The sequence below is a fragment of the Scatophagus argus genome, chromosome 7 (assembly GCF_020382885.2).
Source record: "Scatophagus argus isolate fScaArg1 chromosome 7, fScaArg1.pri, whole genome shotgun sequence".
In the NCBI taxonomy this organism is placed as follows: domain Eukaryota; kingdom Metazoa; phylum Chordata; class Actinopteri; family Scatophagidae; genus Scatophagus; species Scatophagus argus.
The window spans coordinates 19449794-19476161 of NC_058499.1; the positions used below are offsets into that span (position 1 = coordinate 19449794).

General features: G+C 40.2%; 1 protein-coding gene across 1 annotated transcript; it reads right to left on the reverse strand.

The window, feature by feature from the left end:
• Nucleotides 1–25: 25 nt before the first annotated feature.
• Nucleotides 26–26144, reverse strand: zgc:173742 (DNA topoisomerase I, mitochondrial). The gene is made up of 20 exons (XM_046394687.1): nt 25983–26144; nt 25603–25738; nt 24352–24406; nt 23626–23672; nt 20007–20126; nt 19753–19840; nt 19498–19628; nt 19267–19382; nt 17193–17314; nt 15365–15487; nt 15071–15258; nt 14402–14546; nt 13154–13297; nt 12442–12627; nt 8077–8145; nt 3614–3728; nt 2775–2902; nt 2437–2537; nt 1396–1545; nt 26–400 (listed from the first exon to the last, which is right to left on the reverse strand). Exons 2-20 carry the CDS (start codon nt 25719–25721, stop codon nt 298–300), a joined length of 2250 nt encoding a protein of 749 aa, XP_046250643.1. The 5' UTR covers nt 25722–25738; nt 25983–26144; the 3' UTR covers nt 26–297.
• Nucleotides 26145–26368: the final 224 nt, after the last annotated feature.

A 26368-nucleotide genomic window follows, 5' to 3' on the forward strand; every position in this document is an offset into this window, starting at 1 on the left:
GTCCAAAAGAAGCATTTAGACAAACTGCATGGTAGGAACCTTTATTCAAATTAATGCGAACACAAAACATACAAACCAAACAACTAACCAACAGTAATCTTCAAAATAAAGTGCCAAAAGCATCAAACAGAAATGAGCAGCAGTAAACACGTGTCATAATCTCATGAAGTACAACACGATTGTCTATGAACATATTATAAATGCAATATTAAAGTACTATATGTATTACAAAGTGGAATAATTCCGTAATTGCATCTTAGTGTCAGCTTATCAAAGTGGAGTTTTACCAGTTTAAAGTTAGAACTCAAAGTCTGCCTCTGTCATGTCGATGGCCCAGGCAAACTTTTCCCTTTGGGTCTTGTTGTAGATTTTGTCTACAGGTACCTCCATATTCTTACACCTGAAAAAGATTAAGTTTACACTCCAAAATAAATTGCTGCATCAAATAAACTCAATTTAGCTCTCAAAATCATCTCTTAAGAACAAGCACAGACAGATCCAGCTGAAGGATATACACACACTGCTAGAATACAAGCAGTAGGAAAAAAAATACTCATAGGCCTTTTAATATACAGCTGACCTTATGAGCATGTTTAACACACAGTAGCTATGAGAAAGAAATTCATTACTGACATTCCTGCTCTTACTGTATGTCTGAAGATGAACTATAGATAAAATTAAGCAATACAGAACATCTTAGTCAAAACACACTATTTTTGCTTTGAGGTAAGAGAGGAAAACAGAATGAACATAGTGTAACAGCAAGATGTAAAATGTAAAATGTTTAAATGCCAAATTTCCACATAAATTCTTTTTTGTGTTTTACAGGAGTGCTATACTACAGTTTTGCATCATCAATAGTATTGTTAATTAGCTTCCTGCTGTTTGTAACAATCTGTTTTAAAGACAGAGCAGACGAATGGTTATTCTACAAATATTCCTTATATCCCCAAATTAAGTGTGTCTAAAGGTCTGTTGAACACTTTACTTCAACTTTGTCATTATTATACAGTGAATGCAATACTGCAGAGCAATTTTAGAACTTTTAGAACTGATGACCCTTTTCCCAGAAAAAAAGTCAGTAGCTGGCTATTGATCAGATCCACTGAGCTCAGCCTGCCTGGTTGGTCATGTGATTTAGGATACAGAAGTGGCTTACACCGATTAAATGTGAACTACCTTCACAATAATGGAAATCCCAACTTAAGCCCTGAAATAGCAAGTCGACCAAATAATCTGTGACATAGTTTCAAGCAGAAGGGGTCCAGGTAGTTGTATTTGAAAACCCAAGTTTGTCTGTGTGCGGTCACAGTAAACAAATGTATGAATTTAAGTGGAGTATGTCCAAATGTCACCAAGGCATCACAGTTGTTTAGAGTGTTAGTATTCACTCACCAAGCCACGCTTATGCGTGGGTCCAAGTAGTTGAGCTTGGAGGTACCCAGAGCAATCTGTTTGTTTTCTTCTCTGTCAGTCGCCTGAACCTCCATCTTCAGCAGCTGCTCTTCACAACGCTTGACTGCTGCCTTCTTCCGCTCCACCAGCCTAACAGAAAATATACACAAAGGCAAATGCAATAGAGTTAGACACCTGGGGTAAAAATAAGACTCTTTCAGTGTGCATTCTTTCCAAATTCTGGGCAAGAAAAATGCTGTTTCCCTCAGTATGCAGTCTTATTCAGAAGATGGTTAGCGTAAATGATGATTAGGAGTACAAAATGTCCCATCTGCAGAGAAATTTTCTATTACAAAAAATAAATAAATAAATAAATAAAACACATTCAGTGCAGTAAAACAGTTAAACAACAGGGGCAAGGGCTAATAAATGCAAAACAGCACCAAATACCACAGTGTGGTTTGGAGTCCTGGCTGAAATGCAGAGTCCATACATATGTATGGAGTATCCCTCTTTGTCACAAATGGCTTCCATTTTTTCATTGAAAAATTTCATGCGACATCCAGCGTAGCCAACTGTTCCTTTTCTGTGTGCCCCTACACACTACATAACGTCCATCAAGATTTAAAAGCAATGCACACAAAAGCAGTAGTCCATACTTGGATGTCCTACTGCACTGCAATGTGCAACTAACAGACCGTAATTATCTTTTACCTTTGGGCACAGTGACAAAATTAACAGCAGGGAAGTTCATCTCTGTGATTTAACAGCAGGACTACCACCACAGCTAACGTGATTTCAAGTTCAAGACCTTACATTTCCTATAGCATTAATCCACAGCTCATTATTTACAGTGAGGCACGTATCTCTATTGTTTGGAAGCACTTTAACCTGCAGGGTACCTTTCTACTGGTGTTGATTGTATAGCATGTGATTTGGTCTCCACTGAGGAGGTGCTTCTGTTTTCAGATTGCTGTAAATCATTTTTAATTGCTTTAATGTCCATAGCCCACTGAATTTTTTTTAAACTCCAACTCATACGTCTGCAGCTTGGGATCTGGGCTGCCTTTGGTCTTGGCATCCTTCTTGGCCTGTTTCAGCTCCGTCTTTGCTAGCGCCAGCTGTTCCTTTCGAGCCTCAATCTGCATGGAGCACACAAAAGCGCAGGTATGGTTTTATGTATGGATTAGTATTAGCTTCAAAATGTTACTGATTGGACTGAAAGGTTGCAAAAAAAAAAATCACTGTCTCTTAAATACTTCCTTTGCCTTCTTTCAATACCCCCTTACAGCAACACAACATTATCATTCCTGTATTCTAAAGAAAATATTAATATGAACAATGAATATGTCCAATAAACCAAATAAAGCTATTCATACCTTGGCTTGAAGGTTGGCCATAGACTGATCAAATGTCTTTGGCGGTGCCCGCTGGTGGTTACACAGAATAGCAACAGCTCTGTTAGCCCTGTTGTAGGACAGCAGTTTCTCTGCCACACTGTCCAAGTCTTTGACGGGGGACAGAACAGTCAGAACAAACAGGAAAATGCCACTGAGAACACATGACCAGAATTATGTAAACACATTTACAAGATAAAATCATGCTGATGTCCCTTATTGCCCACCCACCATCTGCACCACAATTCTCAACCTTGAACACATACATACACACACACACACACACACACAATAACAGGTTGCTACGGATCCATTTAATTTATTCAGATCCCTATTAGCTTCGTTTTCTTCCTGTTGTCCCACACAATACACACACCATAACCACATGTCAACCTGCAACCTGCAGATTATTGGCTCTCAGTGGCAATCCAGAAATGAGAAGGGTGTGACACTTCTATCTCTGAATGAGAAACTGTGGCAGAAGCAGCCAATGGGAGCCTGATAAGAGCGAGGCAGAGGCACACAGCACTGCTTACAGTGATAATGTACATCTGCCATGGTAAGAAAAAGGTGTCTAATGTCAGGGTGTCTTGAATCAAGCAATCCAAAAATAAGAAAAAAACCCCCACAAAGTTTTATCATGAGACTCCAGGACACAAGCATCCCAGTATTAAGACTATGATAACAGCCAGATTTATAAAGGTTATGGTATTAAAGTTACTAGTACTTGTCCAGCTGCTGAGGAGTACGAGCCAGCACTTTAAACACTATTTTATGACATGTCATCCTGCTTTATAGCATAATGAGTGTGTGCGACTCACTGTTTGTGAGCTCTTTGAGCTGCTGCTGTAAAGTGATGGAGGCATTGTATGTCCTGAAGACCTTGGCAGTCAGACCTAGCATGAGAGAGCTCAAGTGCTTGTTCAGCATGCTTGTCTGCAATGAGAAATGAGAAGGCGAGAAACAGAGAGAAAGGAGACAACAAACAACACATACCCATCAGTATGGTATAGCACAAATACCCTGTGATCACAGAACCATCGCACCAACAGAATCACAACCCTACCACTAGGTGGCAATGTGGCACTGTTCCACTGCAGTGTTTAAAGCATCTGTAATATACCATAACAAATAAAACACATAAAATACCAGCTCTGCCTTCATTATCATCATCATCCATTAGAGCAAGGAGATTAAGAAAGATCACAGTTCTATTTACCCTCTGACATTTCTGCAGGTATTATAACAAGTTAGAGCTGTCATAGCCAGTGGTTAGATGTCCATTAGCTCATGTCAAATGGCTGCATCTTTACCAGAACAGCAAAGAGATGAAACAGAGTGTAAGGGCACAGCACTGGTGTGAAAGAAAAACAAACACGGACACTCACTGCACACACACTGATATGAGGTGCAAACAAGAGGACTTGAAAGGCAGATAACCCATGGATTTTTAAACAGAGATGAAAGCACAGATGTGGAAAACAAATGCCCACATGAGCTTGCTGGTTAGCTCACGTCTGCGGCAAAAGAAGGAATAATTCTGATAATTCTAATGAAGATTACAATAATAATAATAATGTGGTTGGTTTAATCAGTGTGGGGTCAGGACCTGGCTGTCTGGGACCACCAGTTTGTGTGAATATGTGTGTGTTCCACTGCAGGAGACCGTTAGAAACAGGATGAGGGAGGGTTTTTATACATACGTGTGCATGCAGGTACACACAACCACATGCGCGTGTGCACACACACTAACACAAACACAGTTGCTGTCATGCTTGTCTTGCTAATGAGGTACCTAACTCTGCCCCTGCAATGTTAATGAAGGTGTCTCCACGTGTAAGGTGCAAGCAGGAAATCTCTCAGACCCTCAACTCCCTTGGCATGATGGTGTTATGTGTGCACAAATGTGTATGTTTATGTATGTCTGTGTATGTCATCTACTAAGGCATTATTGCAATTTATCATCACACTTCTAATTTCTTACCAAGGACAGAGGATGCTTTGTACCATATTTTCTTGCTAACGCAGCAAAATTGTGGTGATGGGAACTAATCCAGGAAGTTTAGGCATTCTAAACTACTTATGTTTTGCTTTTCATTTTTTACTGGGTTCAGTTGTTGTGTTTCGTGCATCAAAACACTTTGTGCTACTCCATTCAGCAACAACTGTCTCCTGAGTCAAAGTTCCTACCTACAAGTGACCAAAAGTACAAAGGTGACACCTACTGAACCAATGTAGTTCTAGAAATGGCTCCAACACATACAATTTTTATATAGATAAAAGTATTGAAATGGGGCTGCTTTTCAAGGGATGGGCTCAGCCCCTTACTTCCAGTGAAGGGAACTCTTAATGCTTCAGCATACCAAGACATTTTGGACAATGCTATGCCTCCAGCTTTGTGGCAGTTTGAGGAAGGCCCTTTTCAATTCCAGCATGACTGTGCCCCAGTGCACAAAGCAAAGTCCATAAAGACATGGATGAGCAAGTTTGGTGTGGAAGAACTTGACTGGCCAACACAGAGCTCTGACACCTTTGGGATGAACTGGAACAAAATCTGGGAGTCAGGCCTTTTCTCACAAATACCCTTTTGCATGAATGGACAAAAATACCCACAGAAACACACACTGTTACGGCTGCAAAGCTGTCTATGCACTTAGAATGCGATGTCATTAAAGTCCTGGTTGATGTAATGGTCGGGTGTCCCAATACTTTTGTCTATATAATATACATTAACCGAATAAAAATTTGTTTTATAACCTACTAATATTTCTGGTGCCGACTAGCAAGGGTGGCGATGTTTGATCAACTCATTGTCAACTCATACTTACAGAGGAACTAAACCCCAGAGTCGTGACTTAACTTCTGTTATCCAAGAAATTCAAAAAATGCATCTAGAATGTGAAAGTATCAGCTTGGGGTGGGGCAGCTGTGGCGGCTAACTGATACTAAATGAAGCAACTCTCAGGAGCACACAAAGTTAAACTACGATCTGAAGCTAGTCTGCTACCTGTCTACAACTGTCTAAAATCACAAACTATCCTTGCTAACTAAAACACAGAGCTAACTATAAAATTATAACACCAAAGTACCTATGCTAACATTACCAAGAAACAAGTCAGTCACAATATTAAATCCACATAATCCATTCAAACCGCTTATAACTGTCAGTACAGTGCAGAGACCTATGTTTTTATGAGGAGGAAGGGACGGAGTGACGTGTGCTGCGTTCAAAACATCACCTGCCTCCAGCTCAGCCACTCACAGAATTCAGTTGTAAGAGTTGTGTTTCAACCTGTATAAGGCAGTTGCGATGCATACTGTATTTATCACACAAAATGGGAAATTCAAATACTTTCCACTAAAATGTCAAGATTTGGACTTGAATCAATCAGAAACCCTACTAAATACCTATTTAGATTGATTTTCAAAAGGAAAAGGTGGTTTAGAGATTTAGTTACCCTTTAACACTGCTGAGCCTGTAGGACAGTTCTGAGAATACTGGCATAGGTAATGTTTGAGTCACCCTGAGCAGTGCAGTGGTTCCACTGCTCTTATTCTAGCCTTCTGTTCAGGGACCATACAAAACAATTAACACAATGTTAAGCAGGCAAACTAGTTAAGCTCCACACATCAGAGAGCCTGTTAATGGAACACGGCCATGAGTCCCTTAACTTTAACTTTTTAATATTTCATCACTGTCTCTCACCACCTCTCTACAGAAGGCCAGCTGAGGATAAAAGCACACTCTGTGGTTCCACTTCTCATCTTCCATCCCATTTACACATCTTCCTCCTCCTCTTCATCTCTGCCCTACAGCTGCTATCTCGCTCCCTCTCTCTCTACCCCACCCCACCTCCTTCCATCTCCCACCTCTTCCTTCTCTCTCCAAACCTCCCCTCACCTGGACCAGCTGTCGCTTTCCGACCGCTCCATCTACTCTTCCACCCCCTCCTGCCTCCGCCCTCTCAGTGGCCTGGCCTTTCTGGGTGTCAATCAGGCCTGCCCACAGCAGCCATTACCATTCCACCTCCAACACACCCTGACATTTCCTGACACACCAGAGGGCAGAGAGCAGATCCTCCGCACTCCCTTCCTTCAATTGCACCGTCTCTTCATCCCACCCTCTCATTCCTGTTCTGCCTTGTATCTTCCTTTTCCAACCGGTCAATCTTCTTATGCTAGTACGTGGCGTGGCTCTCAAACCTTCCTTTTGTGTTTTCATATCTGCATCTCTTTCTTCCTCTGTTTCATTAAACCTCTCTCCTCCAAGTGACCATTCATCTGTTCCATACTTTCTCACCTGCAACCCTGGCTCTCTTGAGTGGATGGCAAGACGAGTTATTCCTTGGCAATGACGGAACTTAACCAAAGTTCACCACCAGGCTGTGAGCTGCCACAGCAGAAACACGATTTCCACTGCAAGAAACCTGTATTGAATTATTCTGGATATATTTTTTCGACATGGACAATCTATTAGCCTGAAGTATAATCTCAAATGGATAAAGAATGCCGAGGTTCTTGTTTTGTAAAGACTGAGTGCACCCTGAGAAGCCCCGCATCTCCCTGCGGTGGACTAACCATGTGTACAACTGCTGCTTGCTGTGTGGCCTTGCTGCCTGCAGCTAGAAGTAGAGGTTGAGAGGATGCCAGACTTTTATGTGTGGAAATTCATCCACCCAGCATGTTCACTTTCAATTTCCACTTGCGCAGTTTCATTTTTATCTGGCAGAGTCCATCCCCTCTCTCTTTTGAAACTCCTTTTCGGCTTTCAGTGTCCCTGCTTCCAATATCCTTCTCCTTCTCCTCACCTCCCATTTCCTCACTTTACTCCTTTCATCTCTCCACACCAATGGCTCATCCTCATTCAATCTCATCTCTTACACCTTACAATTTAGTCCCTGCTTTTCCTTTACTGCAGCCTTCTGTCTCCAGAAAACATGGGAAAAAAATGTAATTCTATTTTCCTTTCGCAATCTTTTTCTGCCTGTTCTTCAAATATTATACACCTCCGGGGAGTCTCTAACACATTTTACACAATCCTGGATAAATTCAGGTGCTCTTTTACACAAAGTTAGCAATTATTCATGATGCTGGTGGGCAGTTTTCACTGACATTTTTTTAAACTTTCTTCATTCTTTGCTTTTAACACAAAAATATAGTTCATTAGCTGGAAGTGTTTCACATAATGTTAAAAAAAAAAACATATTTGGGGTGACTAGAATTAATGAAAACACGGAAAAATCCTAAAGGAGATAAATATAAAGGCAATTAGTAAGACACTCACATTAAGGCGGTCAAAGAGTTCATCTCCAGGCTTCTTATTCTCCAAGAACAGCTTAAGATTCTTAAAAACCTGAAAAGATACACAGACAAATTTGACCAAAAGTGTACACCTTAAAAATGTACTTATCCAGTACACCTCAAAGATATTATTATCTTCTTTACTGAATTCCCGAAATCAATAATTGAAATCAAATGTTGCACTAATGATTTGAAGTTTATGTTTCACTAGAGGACTAGAAATAGAACTAGAAATTGGTTACCAGTCATTACCAACATTACAGGCCCAGCTGAGACAACAGAAGATCACACTGTTGTGCCAACATCTTTACAGAATCCCGTCTTTAACACAATATTGCTGATCAAGCTGCTCCGAGCCAACAGAGCACACAACTCCCTCTACGACAAGCGAAGATAGACTCTGTGGTTACATCAATGATGTTTGGTGCTTAAATATGTATTATCACCATCTTGTTGATGTTGTTTACATTCACCCAGATGCAAATTTTAATAATGCATGAAAGAATTATTGGTTTGCATGGTTTATTATTTGTTTGTCTAAATCTCTCCCTTTTTTAATCCTGTTATACTCTAAATTAAATTTCCTGTGCATATGTTCTAGGTGTGCAACAAGAAAGTTACTATAACCCAGTGTTGTACAAGAACAAATCAATTTCCTTGATTCTCAGAATGCATTCAATAGCTCAATAAATTCAATGCGAAAAGCAGAAAGTGACAGTGATCCTTTAAAGGCAGCTCACCATACATGATAAAATTAACCAGTTGTACATTATAATGCACAATAAACAGAAGGACTTCATTTGTCTGTCTCAGAGCAGAGCCAGAGGAGGAAAACTGGCACAATTACATCTGACATTTTCAGCAACTGTGAGTTCCACAGATGCACTGTTTCCCTAATAAACCAGCAAAATATGCAAGACACCAATTAAAAGCAACAGATGTGCTGCTTTATAAACCACACTGACATATTCACTGGCTGATTTGTGTGGCGATGTTGTCCCCCTTGACAAATTAACTGAAAATACAAAAAGTGCAAGTGCTTTCAGGGTGAAATTGTAAATCAGTGTCTGTCTGTCTTAAAGTCTCAAGGAAGCAGAGACTACAAAGTGAGCTCACTAATTGGCTTAATCATATGTTGGTCTGTTTGTTAAGAATGGAAATAATCATTTAGAAAGTAAATGAATAAATGACAAGCAGGTTGGACTCACTCAGCACAATACTCTTATGCATGTGCAGGTGTTTCAAAACACCAGAGTAATTTGATGAAGACATTTGGCATTCTCACAGATGTTTGAATTGAGTAATAAGTAACTAGTTGTTTTTTCCTGGTCAGTAATTGCCTGTGCATTCACGGCAAGAATAGGCACATATAATACATTGCCAAAAGTATTCACTCACCCATCCAAATAGCTGAATTCAGGTGTTCCAATCACTTCCATGGCCAAGGGTGTATAAAATCAAGCACCTAGGCATGCAGACTGCTTGTACAAACATTTGTGAAAGAATGGGCCGCTCTCAGGAGCTCAGTGAATTCCAGCATGGCACTGTGATAGGATGCCACCTATGCAACAAATCCAGTCACGAAATTTCCTTACTACTAAATATTCCACAGTCAACTGTCGGTGGTATTATAACAAAGTGGAAGCGATTGGGAACGACAACAACTCGGCCACAAAGTGGTAGGCCACATAAAACAACAGAGCGGGATCAGCGGATGCTGAGGTGCATAGTGCACAGAGGTCGCCAGCTTTCTGCAGAGTCAATCGCTACAGACCTCCAAACTTCATGTGGCCTTCAGACTAGCTCAAGAACAGTGTGTAGAGAGCTTCATGGAATGGGTTTCCATGGCCGAGCAACTGCATCCAAGCCATACATCACAAGTGCAATGCAAAGTGTTGGATGCAGTGGTGTAAAACATGCCACCACTGGACTCTAGAGCAGTGGAGACACGTTTTCTGGAGTGACGATTCACGCTTCTGCATCTGGCAATCTGATGGACAAGGCTGGGTTTGGCAGTCAGCAGGAGAATGGTACTTGTCTGACTGCACTGTGCCAAGTGTGAAGTTTGGTGGAGGGGGGATTATGATGTGAGGTTGTTTTTCAGGAGCTGGGTTTGGACCCTTACTTCCAGTGAAAGGAACACTGAATGCTTCAGAAAACCAAGAGATTTTCGACAATTCCATGCTCCCAACTTTGTGGGAACAGTTTGGGGATGGCCCCTTCCTGTTGCAACATGACTGTGTCCCAGTGCACAAAGCAAGGTCCACAAAGACATGGATGAACGAGTTTGGTGTGGAAGAACTTGACTGGCCACCACAGGGTCCTGACCTCAACCCAACAGAACACCTTTGGGATGAATTAGAGCGAAGACTGCAAGCCAGGCCTTCTTGTCCAACATCAATGTCTGATCTCACAAAGGTGCTTCTGGAAGAACGGTCAAAAATTCCCATGAACACACTCCTGAGCCTTGTGGAAAGCCTTCCCAGGAGAGTTGAAGCTGTTACAGCTGCAAAGAGTCGGCCAACGTCATATTAAACCCTATGGTTTAAGAATGGGATGTCATTTAAGTTCATATGCGTGATTGAATACTTTTGGCAATACAGTGTAAGTGTTCTTGTGGATGACTTAACCTTTATGGTTACTCCAAGATATGACTCTCTTTCCATTAAATTACATATAGGGCCGGAAGTACATATGCATAGTGTAGATTCACTTCATTGCCACTGTTGTATTCATTTACCTGTAGTGTCAGACGTTTTCTGCATGTGCATTTTTTGTCAGTCAAAAATAAGTCAAATATACAGCATATCCCAAGTATTAGATTAAATGGTTTCAAACCCAGAGGTTAGAAATGGAAATTCCTTCCTTCTATCTTGCTCTATTTTATTCCAAGTGACATTTAGCAGCGATCTCAATGATTTCCCTGGGAATTGATGATGCTAAAATATGCAAGGCACTAATTAATTCTAGCTAATGTGTTGCTTTTGAATGCACTCATTTGAATAATTCTATGTTCTGCCAAGAAAGAAAACACTTTGGCTGTCAGGTGCTAACATTTCTTTTTCCATCTCTGGAACAGAAGATAGCATGGGCTGACACCAGAGGAGGGGTTGGAAATTTACATATGCATACATGCACACACACACAAATATGACAGCTGTCTGACAGATTGCAGACAACAAAACACGATTTAAAAAAAAGTTTTATGACACGATTTGCTTTCTTGTATTGTGGCATCGGCTAACCTGCTCATTACAGCACGCACCATAATTTACTGTATCAGATGAAATAAGAACTGACAAGAGTTGGTGCAATACTTGATTACTCTTTTACTGACTTGTAACAGTTAAGGGTGCTCCGACTGATCAATCACAGATCGTTATCAGATATCTTTCTATTACCCAGTAAAGGCAGATCAGAAGAGACGATCAAATAAACATGAGACAATTTCTCTATGTGCAGCTAAAAAATCTACCTGAACAGTTAACAATCAAATGCTAACCGTTTCTAAAACTAAAGTGCATGACATCTCTCTTAATTGCAAGGCTATCTAGTCCTCATTAGAATAAAGTCAGGGTGTACTGAGTGCTGCCAGTCTGCCAGTTACTTCGAAGGAAAATTACTATGGTGAAACTCTGATACTGTGTTCGTCAACTCCAGCAAAGCTGTTGTTAAGGAGCAATTGTTTACATGTAAGCTCAAACTGAGGATTCAATTGACTTGAGACCTCAATGAAAAACCTAAAAACCATGTAATGCTATAAAACAACAAAGAAAGATCATGATAAAAGTACTATACTGTATACTAAAAAAAAATCAGCAACTGTGACATGAAAGTTGCTGCTTAGTGAACCTCCAGTAGAAGGCAAAGAAAATATAATTTCCAAAGTACTACAAATTATTGTTTATAAAGTCTGACCAGAATATTCAAAGCACACTGTAATGCTTAGAAGACAGAATTCCCCTACATGAACATGTAATCAAGAGAAGTACACTGGAGAAGACAAGCAATTGCAACAGTTCTAACGGACAGACAAATTAAACCACCACAGGCACAGGAATCCAATCTACAACTGTGCCCTGAGGACATCTCTCAGTTCCCTCTCTGCCTCTGGCTCTGCTCATGTCAATATGTATGCAAGTGACCTTCTCTACAGGGCCTTCTGCCAAAACCCAAAGGGCAAAACCTAGATTATTGTAATGAGATATATTGGTTTCGCAATGAAGTTTCTTTACTGAGATCTTTTTCCATAGAGAATGGACAGGTCATTTTCAGATCCATAAAAATGCATAAGAGTAGGATTGAATGTGTGTGAGTTTTTTTTTTTTTTTTTTTTTTAGTCCTTTACCTTCTTGATGACAGGCACCTTGTTGTAATAACGGATGGAGTCTTTACCCAGGAAGTCGAATTCCACCACACACTCGTTGCCGTCAAGTTGACTGTGGAGGGTGATGTGCTCGACGCGTAGCGAGCAGCAGCCCACCGTGTCGGCCGTCTCACCCTCCTCCTTCTCATTACCAGCTCTCAATGCCAGCTTTTTGCATTCAAAGACACAAGAGATAAATATCCATTAAAATCCATATGTATTCAATGCACCTCCATCCCCGCCATTCACATAGCAAACATGTGCCAGTGTGTGAAATGCATGACCATTCACACAAGGAGAACAAGGAGCAGAATATACAGAACTACAAAGCAAACACAACAAAGCCGAATCAGAATTCAAATAGTCTTTGGCATGGGCCAAAAGCAATCACACACTCAATCCATCATTTCACTCAGTGCAGAACAAGATAATTAGCTTAGGGTCACTGAAAGAAAATGGCCACATATAATCCATTTTTCTTTTTGCATAAGATGTGTGCAAAAAGACAATCGAGACACATTTCATTGATTTCCAATATGTTCACAAGGCTCATGGCATCACGCTTAAACACTAGAAAGTATCTGTGAAACTGACAGCAGTGCATTCCTAGCACTCGTGTGTAAACAAGTAAAACTGAGTATCCCAATAGCCTTTACATCAGAGCTTCTCCTTGACCAATGGCTCCAAAGCAGACCTTGTCTATGAAGTAGAGGGCCACAGCTCTTTGCCGTGTGTTCATCTGTTTAGATTTGAGATCCCGGAGGTACTGGTTACGGATATCGTCCACACACGACTTCAGTTTCCGAGCAACCTCATATTTCTCCCAGTCTTTCTCTCCCTGCATTCATTGGAGAAAAAGCAAGGGAATTAGAAAAGAAGGGTTGTAGACTAGGGTTGTAGCACTGGTGAGCACGAAGGGAAAAGGTGAGGAGAGAGGGACAGTGTTGGGGAAACAGCATAGAGACGAAAGGGGAGAAAACAAAACGACATTAAGTCATTTTCCTTGCAAAGCCTCAAATCAAACATTATTCAACATGGTAATGAGTACACAAATCCAGGCTGTTATGTTACACAAATGAATCTGAAGAAAATCTAGAAAATGAATATAAAGACCCAAAACTTTCGTAACAATATTGTCTTTGTCTGATTGTATATTGTATAGCGACCAAGACACAATTAAACCCACCGTCAGTGAACACACACACACACACGCATATTGCCAAAGAGGCAAAAAGTAGAATAACTTAACCTTTATACAAGATGGAAAGAAGGAAGAGGAAGAGTGAACGAGAAATGAGAGAAGGGCAAAGAATAATGAGACGCACTTGCATTCACATCTTCAACATGCCTAACTGAGTGGCAGCCATTTACTCTCGAAAAACAAAACCATTAAGAAATTTTAATACTTGAGTAAAAACAAACATTAGGACACACTAGCTGCTTTCAGTTTTACAATGTTTATCTAACAAGAGAATCACAGTTCTAGTCTAATGTCTAGACTAAACAAAACAGGTTTCATTTAAGACCAAGGTTAACAGGGTTTAAACTGCACTTTCTACATGTGAAAAAAGTTTATTTGCAAGTTAGATTACAAACATCTGTTAAACAAAACTTTACTTTGTAGATGAACATTCAACACTGAACATAAATTGCTACTGAAATGTGTACGCTTACTTACAAATATATATAGATTGATAGACATATATATACACACACACACACACACACACACGTGTGTGTGTGTATGTGTATGTGTGTGTTTCAAGATTCAAGCCTCGTTGTGGCCTTATTTTCCAAAACTGAACTACACATTTTAGCTGATAAATATTAATAATAACTCTGTGCACAGTTGGAAAACAGGCAGTTTTAGCAATGTTCAGTTTTATACAAAGTCTATGTGTCTGTCATAGATATAACAAGAGACACATTGTTTTTCCTGTACCTTGAGTTTTGAGTTGGCATTGAGCATGATGTATTTAATGGAGCCCTGGATGTTCTCAGTCCAGCTGGCCAGCCACGTCACCGTGTTGTCATGTCGAACCTCTTTCCAGTGGTGACCAGCAGGTGGCACAGGGATACGGGCCTCCCTGTCAGTGAAAGAGGAAGAGCAAGAATGAATGTGTGTGTCTATAAGGGTGGAAGCAGTCACAGCATTGGAGGGCAAGGTGCAGCATCCTACAGAGGTTCAAACTCTAAACGTAAATCTATAACACCAGGCTGATTAAGAGATGCATAACTATAATTTCTGAGTGATGTACTGCTTTGTGATGGGCTAAATTTTTGGATTTACCTTAAGAAAACGCTGCACCATCTGCAGCAGTGTACTGTATTACCAATATGCTTTGTCTCACACCAAGAAACATGGTAAGGTGCATTTTAAAAAATTAGATGATTTAAAGTTTTTTAACCCTGTGCCGTGAGGTCTTCCTTTCTGTGCATCCAGCTACAAGGTCGCATCAAGAGGTTTCACAACTAGGTTAATAGCACCTCAGGTGTTTTGTTCTTTCTTTTTGGCTTGTTTTTTGTTTTGTTTTTCTTGTCAGACTTTATTTTATTTAAGCATCTCTGAATGAACAATGAACACAGTCTGACCCTTTTCCCCCAGTCTCACTTGCTGCAGTTAATGATGACATCCTCTGGTTGGATCCTTTTCTTCAGCATGCCCTGTTTGGGATGCTCGCCTCTACCCCTGAACAGGCCTGGGGGCTCAATCTTAAAATTGCCTATGCGCTCTTTGTGATGGTCCAGCAGACAGTAGCCGAACTCATCCACGATCTTCTGGTTGGCCTCTTTCAAAGCCTAAAACAGAAATAAAACAAAAAACAAAATAAGCTAACTTCCCCACATTGCCTTCTTTCTTCTAAGTTACAAAAACTGCCAAAGAAAAAAATAGCCTGAACCATACCAGTTTCTCTTCCTTGGTCATGTTTCTCCTGGCCTCCACCTTGGCTTTATGCATAGCATGGATCTCTCCAAAGTCACACTTGTCAAGATCTTTAATGAGTGACCTCTCTTCATGGGCCATTTCCTAAACAGACAAAAAGTACAATTCAACACTGTACTGTGATCCCTTCTGGTAGTCTGGAGTTATATCTGTTTAACTGCTGGATTATACTTTAGTGATAAAATGATCAGTCTATTAGAGAATTAACCAACAATTTTGATGATCAACAAATCTTTTCAATCATTATTTCCGAAAAAATTGTTGAACTTAGGTCAGAAAGAGAAAGCATCAGCACACAATGCTGCTTTTTTCAATTTACTAACCTTTGTCTGTCAAATAAGGCATTGCAACAATAATGTATCACAACAACCAAATGAGCCGAGCATGATCAAAGCAGATCAGTGACCTTCCCTTTAATTACTCATCTGTATGGAGGCAGAGACGACAGAAAAGGGATTACTTGATATCGTTATTGTAAGGCCAGAGTAAAGTCCATTTCCTCCTATGAGGGCCAGCAGTACACTGAAGGCAGTAGCGGGAAAGCAGCTGAGTTTCAACTATTATTGTCTACTGTAGAACGCTATAGCAAAATAAAAAGAGGGGGGGGGGGGTCACCCGATCAAAGAGGTCACTAACAGGGCAGAAATTCAGTGGAAGCTTTATGGTTCATCTCAGAGGTCTCTGGTGCTAAAATGTCATGACAACACAAGTGACTTTGAAATATGGCCTCCTGCTGTCAGGCAAGAAAGCCATTGCAGCAGGACCTAGAGGCCAACATTTTGGAGATTATCAGTATCATGTACAGCAAAAACTATTTTTAAAAGGTCAAACTGGCCTGGAGTGGCAGAATAAAACAGTAACCAACAAACAAGTCTTTTAATAAGCTAGACATACTGATCTTATGCTCTTCACTAATCTGTATACATCTATTATGGATAAAGGTATCTATCAAGCTATCTATCATCTATCTATCTATCTATCATCATCTATCAAGCTCTTCAGAGCAGTACCGATCTGGTGCAGATGTGTGTCTCAGGTCATAAGAGATGAGCTGCAAAAACATACCTCTACATCAGCACACATGCACAAACACACAACAGAATCAGTCTGACAGCATGGACACGCAGTCAGTCTGCGTGTCTAAGCATGACTGACACCCGACAGTGGGCGGGCACTGAGGGCAGTGGAGCGAGGAGAGTTTTTTTTCCGGCTATTATAAAACAGTTTAATTGGATTTGTTCATATGCAGGGGAGCTACTTGTATGGATTAGCATATCAATGCCTTCACACAAATCGTATTTTCAAGTGCATTGAGCACTAAGCAGCGCAAAATTAATTCTGCATGATATGCCTTGGGGCTCGGCACGGTGTTTTCTCGATATAGAGGATATCCTGACAGACACCATCATGCAGGTAGCAGTCACACACATACTCTCACGGTAAGCTGGAATAAAGACAGCTAGTACCGCACTTGAGATGGTTTCAAGAGAAGGTTTCTGGTACTGCCATTATGAGAAACCGACATTGCATTATTCCCCTCTATTAAGAGGTTTTTTAAGACCAAAAAAAGACACAGTTGACGAAGCTCTCGGTCGTCATCACGGTAGCATCATTAAGGGAAATACTACTGAACAAAAATCACAACAGTTCACATTGAGAAATCAGACAAAACCAGATTTTGATTTGAATTTTTAAAAAGGACTGTTTTCATGTAAATGTCACTTCATTCCATTTGTTCCACTTCAATTTTAATACTCAGGATAAACTTTTTTTTTGTTTGTTGTTTTACCCTTCTCCAGTCTTTAAAGAAGTTCTCCCGAAACACCTTCTTGGTTGTGTATTCATGGTCCAACATCTGGGCAAAGAACAACGCCACCTCCTCAGCTGCAAGGCTCAGCTTCACCTTCTTACCTGCATACAAAGAAAACATAAGCTCGCCACTTAACAACTCCACTTCCCAAAAAGTTAAGACATTCAGGAAAATATAAATAAAAACAGAATGAGCTGTGCTCACTGACAACTGTTTTGCAAAGTATTCTTGAGTCCATCTAGTAATTAGCTTTACACACTCGTGTTTCACAAAGTGGTGAACATAACACCATTCTTCCTTGTGAACAGCTGAACCTTTCCCTTCCATACCCAATCATGATCCTATCACCTGTTACCAATGAACCTGTTTACCTGTTGAATGTTCCAAACAGATGTTTTCTGAGCAGTACACAACTTTCCCAGTCTTTTGTTGCTGCTTTCTTTGAAATGTGCTGCTGGCTTCAAAGTCAGAATAAACATATATTTTATTTACAAAAATCAATTAATTTGATGGCGCGAAACATCAAAAGTATTGTCTTTGTACTGTTTTCAATCACGCGTATAATTCAAAAATGGTTCGCAAATTCATTCTTTCAGGTCATGCATTCTATCTTATTCATGCTTTACACAGGATACCAACATTGTTGGACAAACTAAACTTCTCGCACCTCTCGAAGTTCAGATCAAAATCCAACATGCTACAACACCCACTTAAGCTCCTCTAGGGTCCTGTGAGACTAATTCTAAAATTTACACCTCAAGTCAAGGACAAAGATCTAAATTCAGACCCACAACTAAGATGAAGCTACAAACAAGTACAAGCAAGCACAGGAATTAACAGATCAAACAAACTTCCTCTAGGGCACTGCTGTGGCTAGACTGCTAAACAAAACAAGAACAATTACAGCCATCAATCAGCCTTTGACCCAATACACTTGGCGTCCTAAAGATGCAGTTGGTTGTGTGTGTGCCTGTGTTATACATAACTTTGTCCACTGTTCCTTTAAATCTGACCTTGCAGCTTTTAATTTCTAAGGTCAAGAAAATCTGAGTCTATACATTATTCCAGCATTCTTTTGTTTAATTAGCCTCCCCTATTTTAATGTGCATGAAAGGGCAGAGGCTTGTGGCTGTGGAGAGAGCCAAGCAATTAAACGCAATAGACAACTTCTTAAACTTCAAACAGGCTGGATGCATTTTTATGCTCAACTCTTGCTGGAGGATGACTCATCTTTGTGGAAGTGTGTAGTATAGGTTAAGGAAGAACCAATTCAAGTTTGGAGTGGATGAGAATAACAAGTCTGACACACAAATTAATGTTGACTCATGAAGAATGGGGACGATTCAGTTTTGTGTTGGCCCCTCCTCAGTCGCTCAAGGAAGAGGCAAAGGACAAGCAAGCTAGAAAACAGGGCTTTAGTGATAGCAAAAGTTTTTCTGATTGTTACACAGTGGTTAGGTTCTAAAGCACAAATAAATCTGTCCACATTTATGCACAACCTTGTAGGAAGAGGCCACATTGCTGGATTTTGTGTGAAAGCGCAAAGTGCAACTTACATAGACTCACAGACCTGCACTACCCAAAGGTAGCCCAGAAATGTTGCAAACACAGTAAAATAATAATAATGATTTTAAAAAAAAGAAAGAAAAGAAGAAAATACAGGTACACACAGCATCTCTTCAGATACTGCCATGCACTTCTCGTGGGTCATAGGTGAGGACTGAGATGTGCAGATGCTTCGGCTACACACGGTAATGATTTTACAAAATTCTAATACTTTTTTATTGTTTTACACTGTCCCATTCTTTTATACTGATTTTAGAAAGCACAAGTTAAGATGTTTGTAACAAAAAGTATCCCAAAAAACATCAAAAAGTCATGTTACTTTGCTGTGCATGAAATTGATAAATTTACTTTGAATGATCTTAAGAGCACCTGTGAGGTACCAAGATTATTTCCAATTAATGTCATAAGAAGGAAGCTATTGAAGTGTGTCAAAAATAACTATTCCAATCACCCTTTCTGACACATTCAACTGCTGTGCTCAACTGACCGTCATAGTAGAAGTGAACATTATCTGGCAGAGGCTGGTACTCTGGAGGGAAGTACGGTCCATTGTGTTCAAGGAACTTCCATTTCACCCCATCTTCATACTTCTCTTCCTCCCACCTGACAGAAAGAAAAGATGATGAAAAAATGAGGAATCTTTAAGAAGGGGAAAATTGCCACTCTCCACTGTAGTTTGTGTTTTGAATGCGAGATGAAAAGAGCAGCAGCTCCAAACCATCTCCAGCGACTCTTCTCCTCCTCCTCCTTCTTTTTGATCTTCAACTGTCTTGCCTCTTCAACCTCCTCCTTTGTCCTCTTCGGTTTTTTGGAGACGGGATGCTCTTGATGCTCCTCCTTCTTTACAGTCTGTGCCGAGAAAAACACAATGTGAATTCAAACACTGCCATCGTGAAATGTATTTCCAGCAAGCTTCATCTGGTGGGAGTATGATTGGTGGGAGACAAACTACCTCAAACAGACAGATGTTTACCTTTACTGTTCTTTTCATTGACCTCTTTTTTTCAGCTTCCACATCACTTTCTTCTTTCGCCCCATCTTGCTTATTTTTTTTCTCTGAGCTACAAGTAGCCAAAAGACACATAGAATATTAATAGCTCACACAATATGTAAGATCATTAACTATCAAATTTAAATATCCATAAATAAATATAAACATGTGTTTCAGGTGCCAAAATATCTTGAACCATACCATATGAATGTTAGAAAAGCCCTGGTCAGACTTACAAAGCTGTAACAGTGGAATCTGAAGGACCTTCCGTGGGCTCATCCTTAAGTCTTTTCCTTTTCAACCCTTTTTTCACTGCAGTAAAGTCGTTGTCCACTGGCTCTTGTTTAACCGACTCGCTACACCACAAAACCAAGAGAGAATGGTCACTGTCCATAATAAAAAATATAAAGTTGGATGAACTCATTATAATGCTGTTGATGTTTCTTTAATAAGAAGTCTGCTATGCAGTTTCATGCAGTAACAACTCATATTTCTTAACAGACGTATGGCAGACTGCATCTTTGAAGTCAAGCTTAAAGTAAAATAACAGTCACTCCCTCAATCTTATTAATTGGTCTGTTTTTTTTCCTCATGTTGCCTTAAATATCTGATTTTGAGAGGTTGATTTTGAATTAGCCCCCACTTAACAAGCAATTAGCAAGGCAAAATAAAAGCTTAATGGTGCTTCTCACTGCTGTCTGTCACACCGCTGGCTACAGAGTTAGGACAAAATAGCCCTCCATGGGAAATAAATGGAAAAAAGCCCAGTGATGACACACTGACCACAAGAAATCACATATAATTACAATAATTAAGCAAAACTGTCACCATAATAATGATAATGACATAATTACAGCAACTAGGGAAAAAAACTAATTGCACAACTCAAAGCTCGGATTTCCCTGCAGAGGGAGGAATTGGTGGGTAGGGAAATAGACCAAATTAAGAAATCAACAAATTAGAGTCACCAGTTCTAATAGAAAACAGTGTCTAGTCTCCTTTCCTTATCATATCAGTGCAAATGTGGAAAATGCAAAGTAGTGTTCCACAAAACTGTCAAACTGGCTTACTGAATCCCACTAACACGCCGCTATGGAAACGACTACCTGGTACACACTGTATGAACCTAATGCCCTGCCTCTGGCTTCTGCCTGAGAGTAATGAGCCTCGTCCCAAGTTCTCTGGTATCTGACTCCATCTGGTATTTGCTGCAAATGCTGTACGTGTTCAAGTTCAGCCATACAACAAATATGATGAAGACCTCTTGTTTTGCCTTTAGAGAACATATATTGTGGTCCTCAGCAAATAAAACAGAAGAAAAAAACCCTGCCTTAAGCATTCTATTTCACATCTTAAGGCTACAGTCAACACCTAGCTGAAAAGCAGCAGTTTATATGCACGTCTGTCCACTCTTAATATATGTTGTGAAAATTTGAAGGAATTTAATAAAAGGAAATAAATGTAGTTCATGCCCAAATGGAAATTATGACTATATTCCAGTGAATAATTTCCAGCAAGAAACCTGAAGCTCAGTAGCAGCAAAAACAGTTTTCTTGTGGTTACCACTGCTGCAGAGGCAGAGTAAGATCTGGCCCTGTTCTACATTAAAAGTTAACTTTTTCTGGACTGGTCTTAATGATGGAACTGCTATCTATGAGCATCTGCACAAATCTACATAGATCTGCAGTAGATAACATTCACTGTTTTCAGTCAGACACCACTTAATCTATTTTTGCAGGTGACCTGTGCATTTAAAAGTGATGTTTCAAAGTGCTTCAACAAAATAAAGGCAATGAATGCACAGCGAAAGCCATTTAATGTATCGTAAAACAACTAGTTCTATGTTCAGCCATTTGTGCACTAAGCATAACGAGAAAACAACGGAGATAAATAACAGGCAATCCCTCATCACCTCATTAGCTGGCAGCATTAACTTGTGTTGTTGAGATGCCAACAGGGCAGAAAAGGTTAGCAAGCTCATCATGACAATGGTGACTGGAGATGTGCTGCTGTTAAGCTTCGTGGCAGAAGGAAGCTTCCGCAGGGTGATAGCATTTGCTATTTGCATTTGAGCACAAACTACTCTCATAGCGAGTGACAACTACAATAATGGAGAAGCTGACACTTAAGACGAAAGCGCGGTGAAAATGCAGACTGATCTGGAATGTACCAACAAGTTAGCTATTAGATTAGATGTGTCAGTCAATAACCCCCACCCGTGTTTTCCCTTGGATGGATGTCAACACTGACCACTATGCATTATGCTATCGCTTTGATTGTACTGTCGTTTTAAGTATTTGTGCGTTTTGGCTTTTGTATTCATCTCACCAGCTCAAGCTCAGTTATAAGAACAAACTTCAAAGCATTGTGCTGTGTATAAAGAACTGTTTTACATCTAGCAGTTGCTCACAGGAGCGCTCAAAAGTGCATGATAACTTAATCGCAGACTACAGTTCTAAGTACACTCACAACACAAAGGTTCACCCATACTGAGTGAACATACATATGTGCTTATTCAACTTTCTTTACATTCTTCACACCAAGACATCATGCTGACAAAAAATGCCTACAATCTGTGAGGAAATTAAGTCCAAATACGGCAACAATGATTAAATGAGCTCAAACACTTCCCCTGTGTCTTTAAGCCTTTGTGCACCAGTTCCCTTCAGGGACGAAAGGGCGTTTGATACGAACTGTAAATGCAGAAACCATCCTGTCGGTCTGCAGGTGGGAAAATGACATACTCACACATCAGTGTTCTTAACCTCCTCTGTAGGCAAAATGGGGCCAAAGCTCTTTTGATATCCACTTCAAATTGCTTTACATTACTGTTATTTAGCTGACACATTCATCAAAAGCGACTTACAATAAGTGCATTTAACCATTTGGGTCAACGTTCAGTCTTAGCGGGTGACTATTCAGTCTGCAACAGAAAATGTGTCGTTTCTGCTGTCCTGACGTCAGTGGAGCTCTTGTTCCACCACTGTACAGTAGGAGAAGCCTTTACCCAACTTCCTGCCTTTTCTCTTCGTAGTTTACTTTGCAAACTTAAATGTGTGCTGTGGCTGGAGTGTTTAGCTTAACAGCTCAAGGTGGAGAAGAAAAATAAAGTGTGGAGAAATGGACATGGTTTTTTTTGTAAAACTGTACAGCTGAACACAATACATAAAAAGCTAGAAAAAGAAGGGTGGGTCACTGCCCCCATTGACATTTGCAGTCTGTGGTCCTAAGAGCCTTAAGTTTCTTCCCTAACTCTGATGCGCGGTCTAAACTTCCCTTCGTGCATGAAACCCACTCAGCTTGTAAAGTTACAAAGTGAGCCTCTCTGAAGGAGGAAAAAAGCTTTAAAAATAACAGATTTTAACTAAGTAGTTTTTCCAACTGACATCTCCTTTGAAATGCCACTTGTCGTACTGGGTTGGGCTAAGTCCACGTCTGGGGAAACAATCCATTAACAACCCTGTAGAAACACTGCTGTGAGACAGATTTGACACAGCAGGCCTTCGGCCAAAGTCTGCCATCCCAGCAACACCCTGCTGAGCATCAACTACTCCAACCATGCATCGTCATTTATTACTTTCATGACAAACCACAGATATTTGTCTTCAGTGCAGAGCAAAATTAATTTTCTGTGAGACAGCTTAACACATTGTATGAAATAGGAATGGCTTTGTCCAGGGCCTTTGAACATCAAAACACAAGAATTCATTTCAATCACCTCAGGAGGGAAGATGAGAAAAAAGAGATGAAAGATACAGATTCCTGGCTCAATCACTCAGTAGTAGCTTGTCAGCTTATTATCAGAGCCTTTAATAACATACAATCCACTGGTATTGCAACTCCTATTGTGAATACCTGGGACTGTAGGCTGACTCCAGGGTCTCTGTCTTAGGTGTCTTGCCCTGAAGGAAGGACATGCATTAAGTTCAACACAGCAATGCAGTGCAAGAACAAGCACACAGAAGGCCTACGGCACTATGCACTTTGTGTTCCAGCATACATCAACAAATGTATGCATGAAGCAAAACCACACAAGGTTAGGTCATATCTCCCAGGATCTTTGAGATCATATATGCACAGCTGCATATCATATTTCAACTCTTAACACATTTAAACATACAAGGGAAAAAAAATCTAAGGGTCTTGGTTAGAAGCTCTGAGCATGATCCAGTGAACATATCTAAAATACTGCTCAGTTTTTACATTATTTTTCTGATGACTGATTGATAATTAATTCCATTTGTCTTGTATTGGTATGCATGTAAATATAATCTGTCACTGTTGTAGGAGTCAAACAGCAAGGATGTAACCTACGGGGACATGCTGTTACACATACTGTAGCTATGACAGTCAGAGCTGGGGTCACTGGGTAACAGGAGCCAGAACTTCTACACTGGTATTTGACATGCCAATTCCAAACAGGGCTAAAGTTATGGATGGACTCACATGACTATCACAATCCCCTCCCTGGTCAGGAGGAGACTGGATTTCCATTGAGGTGTTCTAAACTGGGGTCACATTAAATAGGTCAAATTTTAACCCATGCTATTCAGTGAGGGTGTAAGAAAACAAATGATTTACCTTCTTCTGTGATTTTCCATTACCGGTTTTCTCTGTAGATTTAGTTGACTTTGTGCTGCTCATCAGGATGTCAAGATGGGACAGGGACGAAAACGAAAGTAAAAAGAAAGGCTTGTTAGTGGTGCAGTATTTGTGACATAAAGAGGACTACTATAGAACTCCAAGGACAATGCTGTTTTCCATTTTGGTGTATCATGACTGAATAGACTCGTAAGAGAGAGTGTAAGCTGCATTTTTCACTGTAGGCTTAAAGTGAGACCAAATTAAGCTGATTTTAGATTCATTTCTTTGCCTGGTTAATATCAGTCTAGTAACAAAATGCTATAAAGTGTCACCAATCAGACAATGAATGTCTCAGAGGATTCCCCCTACAGCTCTGAACATGTTTCATTTCAGTCTGGTCTTTTCACCCGTCTGGGGCGGATGTTATGAACATGTACTGCAATTATTCCCCAGTTATTATTTTTTTTTATTCAGAATCCACAATATTAAACTTCAGACTAAGGCAGTACAACATCTAAAGCAGGAACCCATTTCATGCTCAGGCAAATTAGTTCCATGAGTCTCGTGGCTGATGAGGACAAGTTGATCTTTAATCAGCAATTCAGTCAGTGTGCCATGAAATAACATGAGGCTAGCTGCCGCAGAAAGCTGCCTGCCTCACTTCCAGTAGCGCTTACAGGTGTCTATTCATCTCCCTGCTCTCATCTATTATACAAGGTGGTGACAGATCACTCCACATTCATTTGTCTGCTCACATAGGCATGGTAATAAACGCATCAGATACGAAGGTAAATTAATTTATTCATATGAAGATGGAGTACTTACTGTACTCAGTGAAATGAATGCATGTAGTCAGTGCCAACAGCTTGGCCAGTGTAGCAGTCTCCCTGTAGCACTTCTTTGTGTTTGCCCTTTAGTAGCACACACATGCTGCCATATGGATCTCACCCTCAACTAATTTATCACTACTGCAAGTATTAAATCTTTTTATCCAAATTAATTTGTCTCCACATTTCAACGACAAGAAAAGTAACGTTACTTACAGGAGCCATGCAAAAATAGCTTTGATGCGTGGCCTGCGTTGATGCTGAACAGATGCTGGATGTGCTGCAGTCAGGTCAAATTATTTGATAACGGCACTTCACTTGCTCTTGATGGAATAATGATTAAGTGCTAGCTAAACTGTGGCTGTCAGCAAATCGTTTTTTTATCTAACTTTTCTCTCTCGCTCACACAGACACACTTTACCTGTTCTTAATCGTATCCCCACCGGCACCAGCGCTATCATAATCACTCAGCTTTTTCAGCTTGGTTGCTTTTTCTTTGGCTTTTCCTTCACCTCCTTTTGCATCCTTCTCTCGTCCCATCTCTCTCACATGCACCCCTGCAGTGCATAGTGAACGTTACACGGATGGGAGCAAATACATTTACAAGTGAGAAACAGACACAAAGCAAAAATCCTGAACCTCCTGACAGGTTTTGGCTTTTCCAAGTTAGCCAATTAGCTAGCTAACTTAAGCGAACACTGCAGGGGAAAAACTACTTTAACTTTAGTCAGATAACAGCAAATATCTCTCATTTCGTGATGTCTAGTGAAAATCTATAATATCAAAAAAAAATTCGCTCACCGCGTACAATGTTGACAAATACTACACAATATTTTGTGAAAAATACCAATTTTTTCAGCGGTTAAACGCCTTTCAGAGACACAGCGGAATGCCGACTTTGGCCAGCGTTGAGCTGAGCAGGCGTTGATCCCAGCTGAATTCTGATTGGCTGAGGAAGATCCGTGAGTTGCCATGTTGGGGGTTGATAATCAGTATTTCTGTGACCCATTTGATGCTATGTCTTTAGAAGTCTAGAATATTACATTACTGCCTGCTATTGGATTGAAAAAATACTCCACGATCCCATCGAATTAAAATGTAAGAAAAATCAAAAGAAAAAGCTAAGAATAAAATATTTTTCCAACCCCAAATCCCATTTTCCAGTACAGTCTGTGCAATAGACTGGG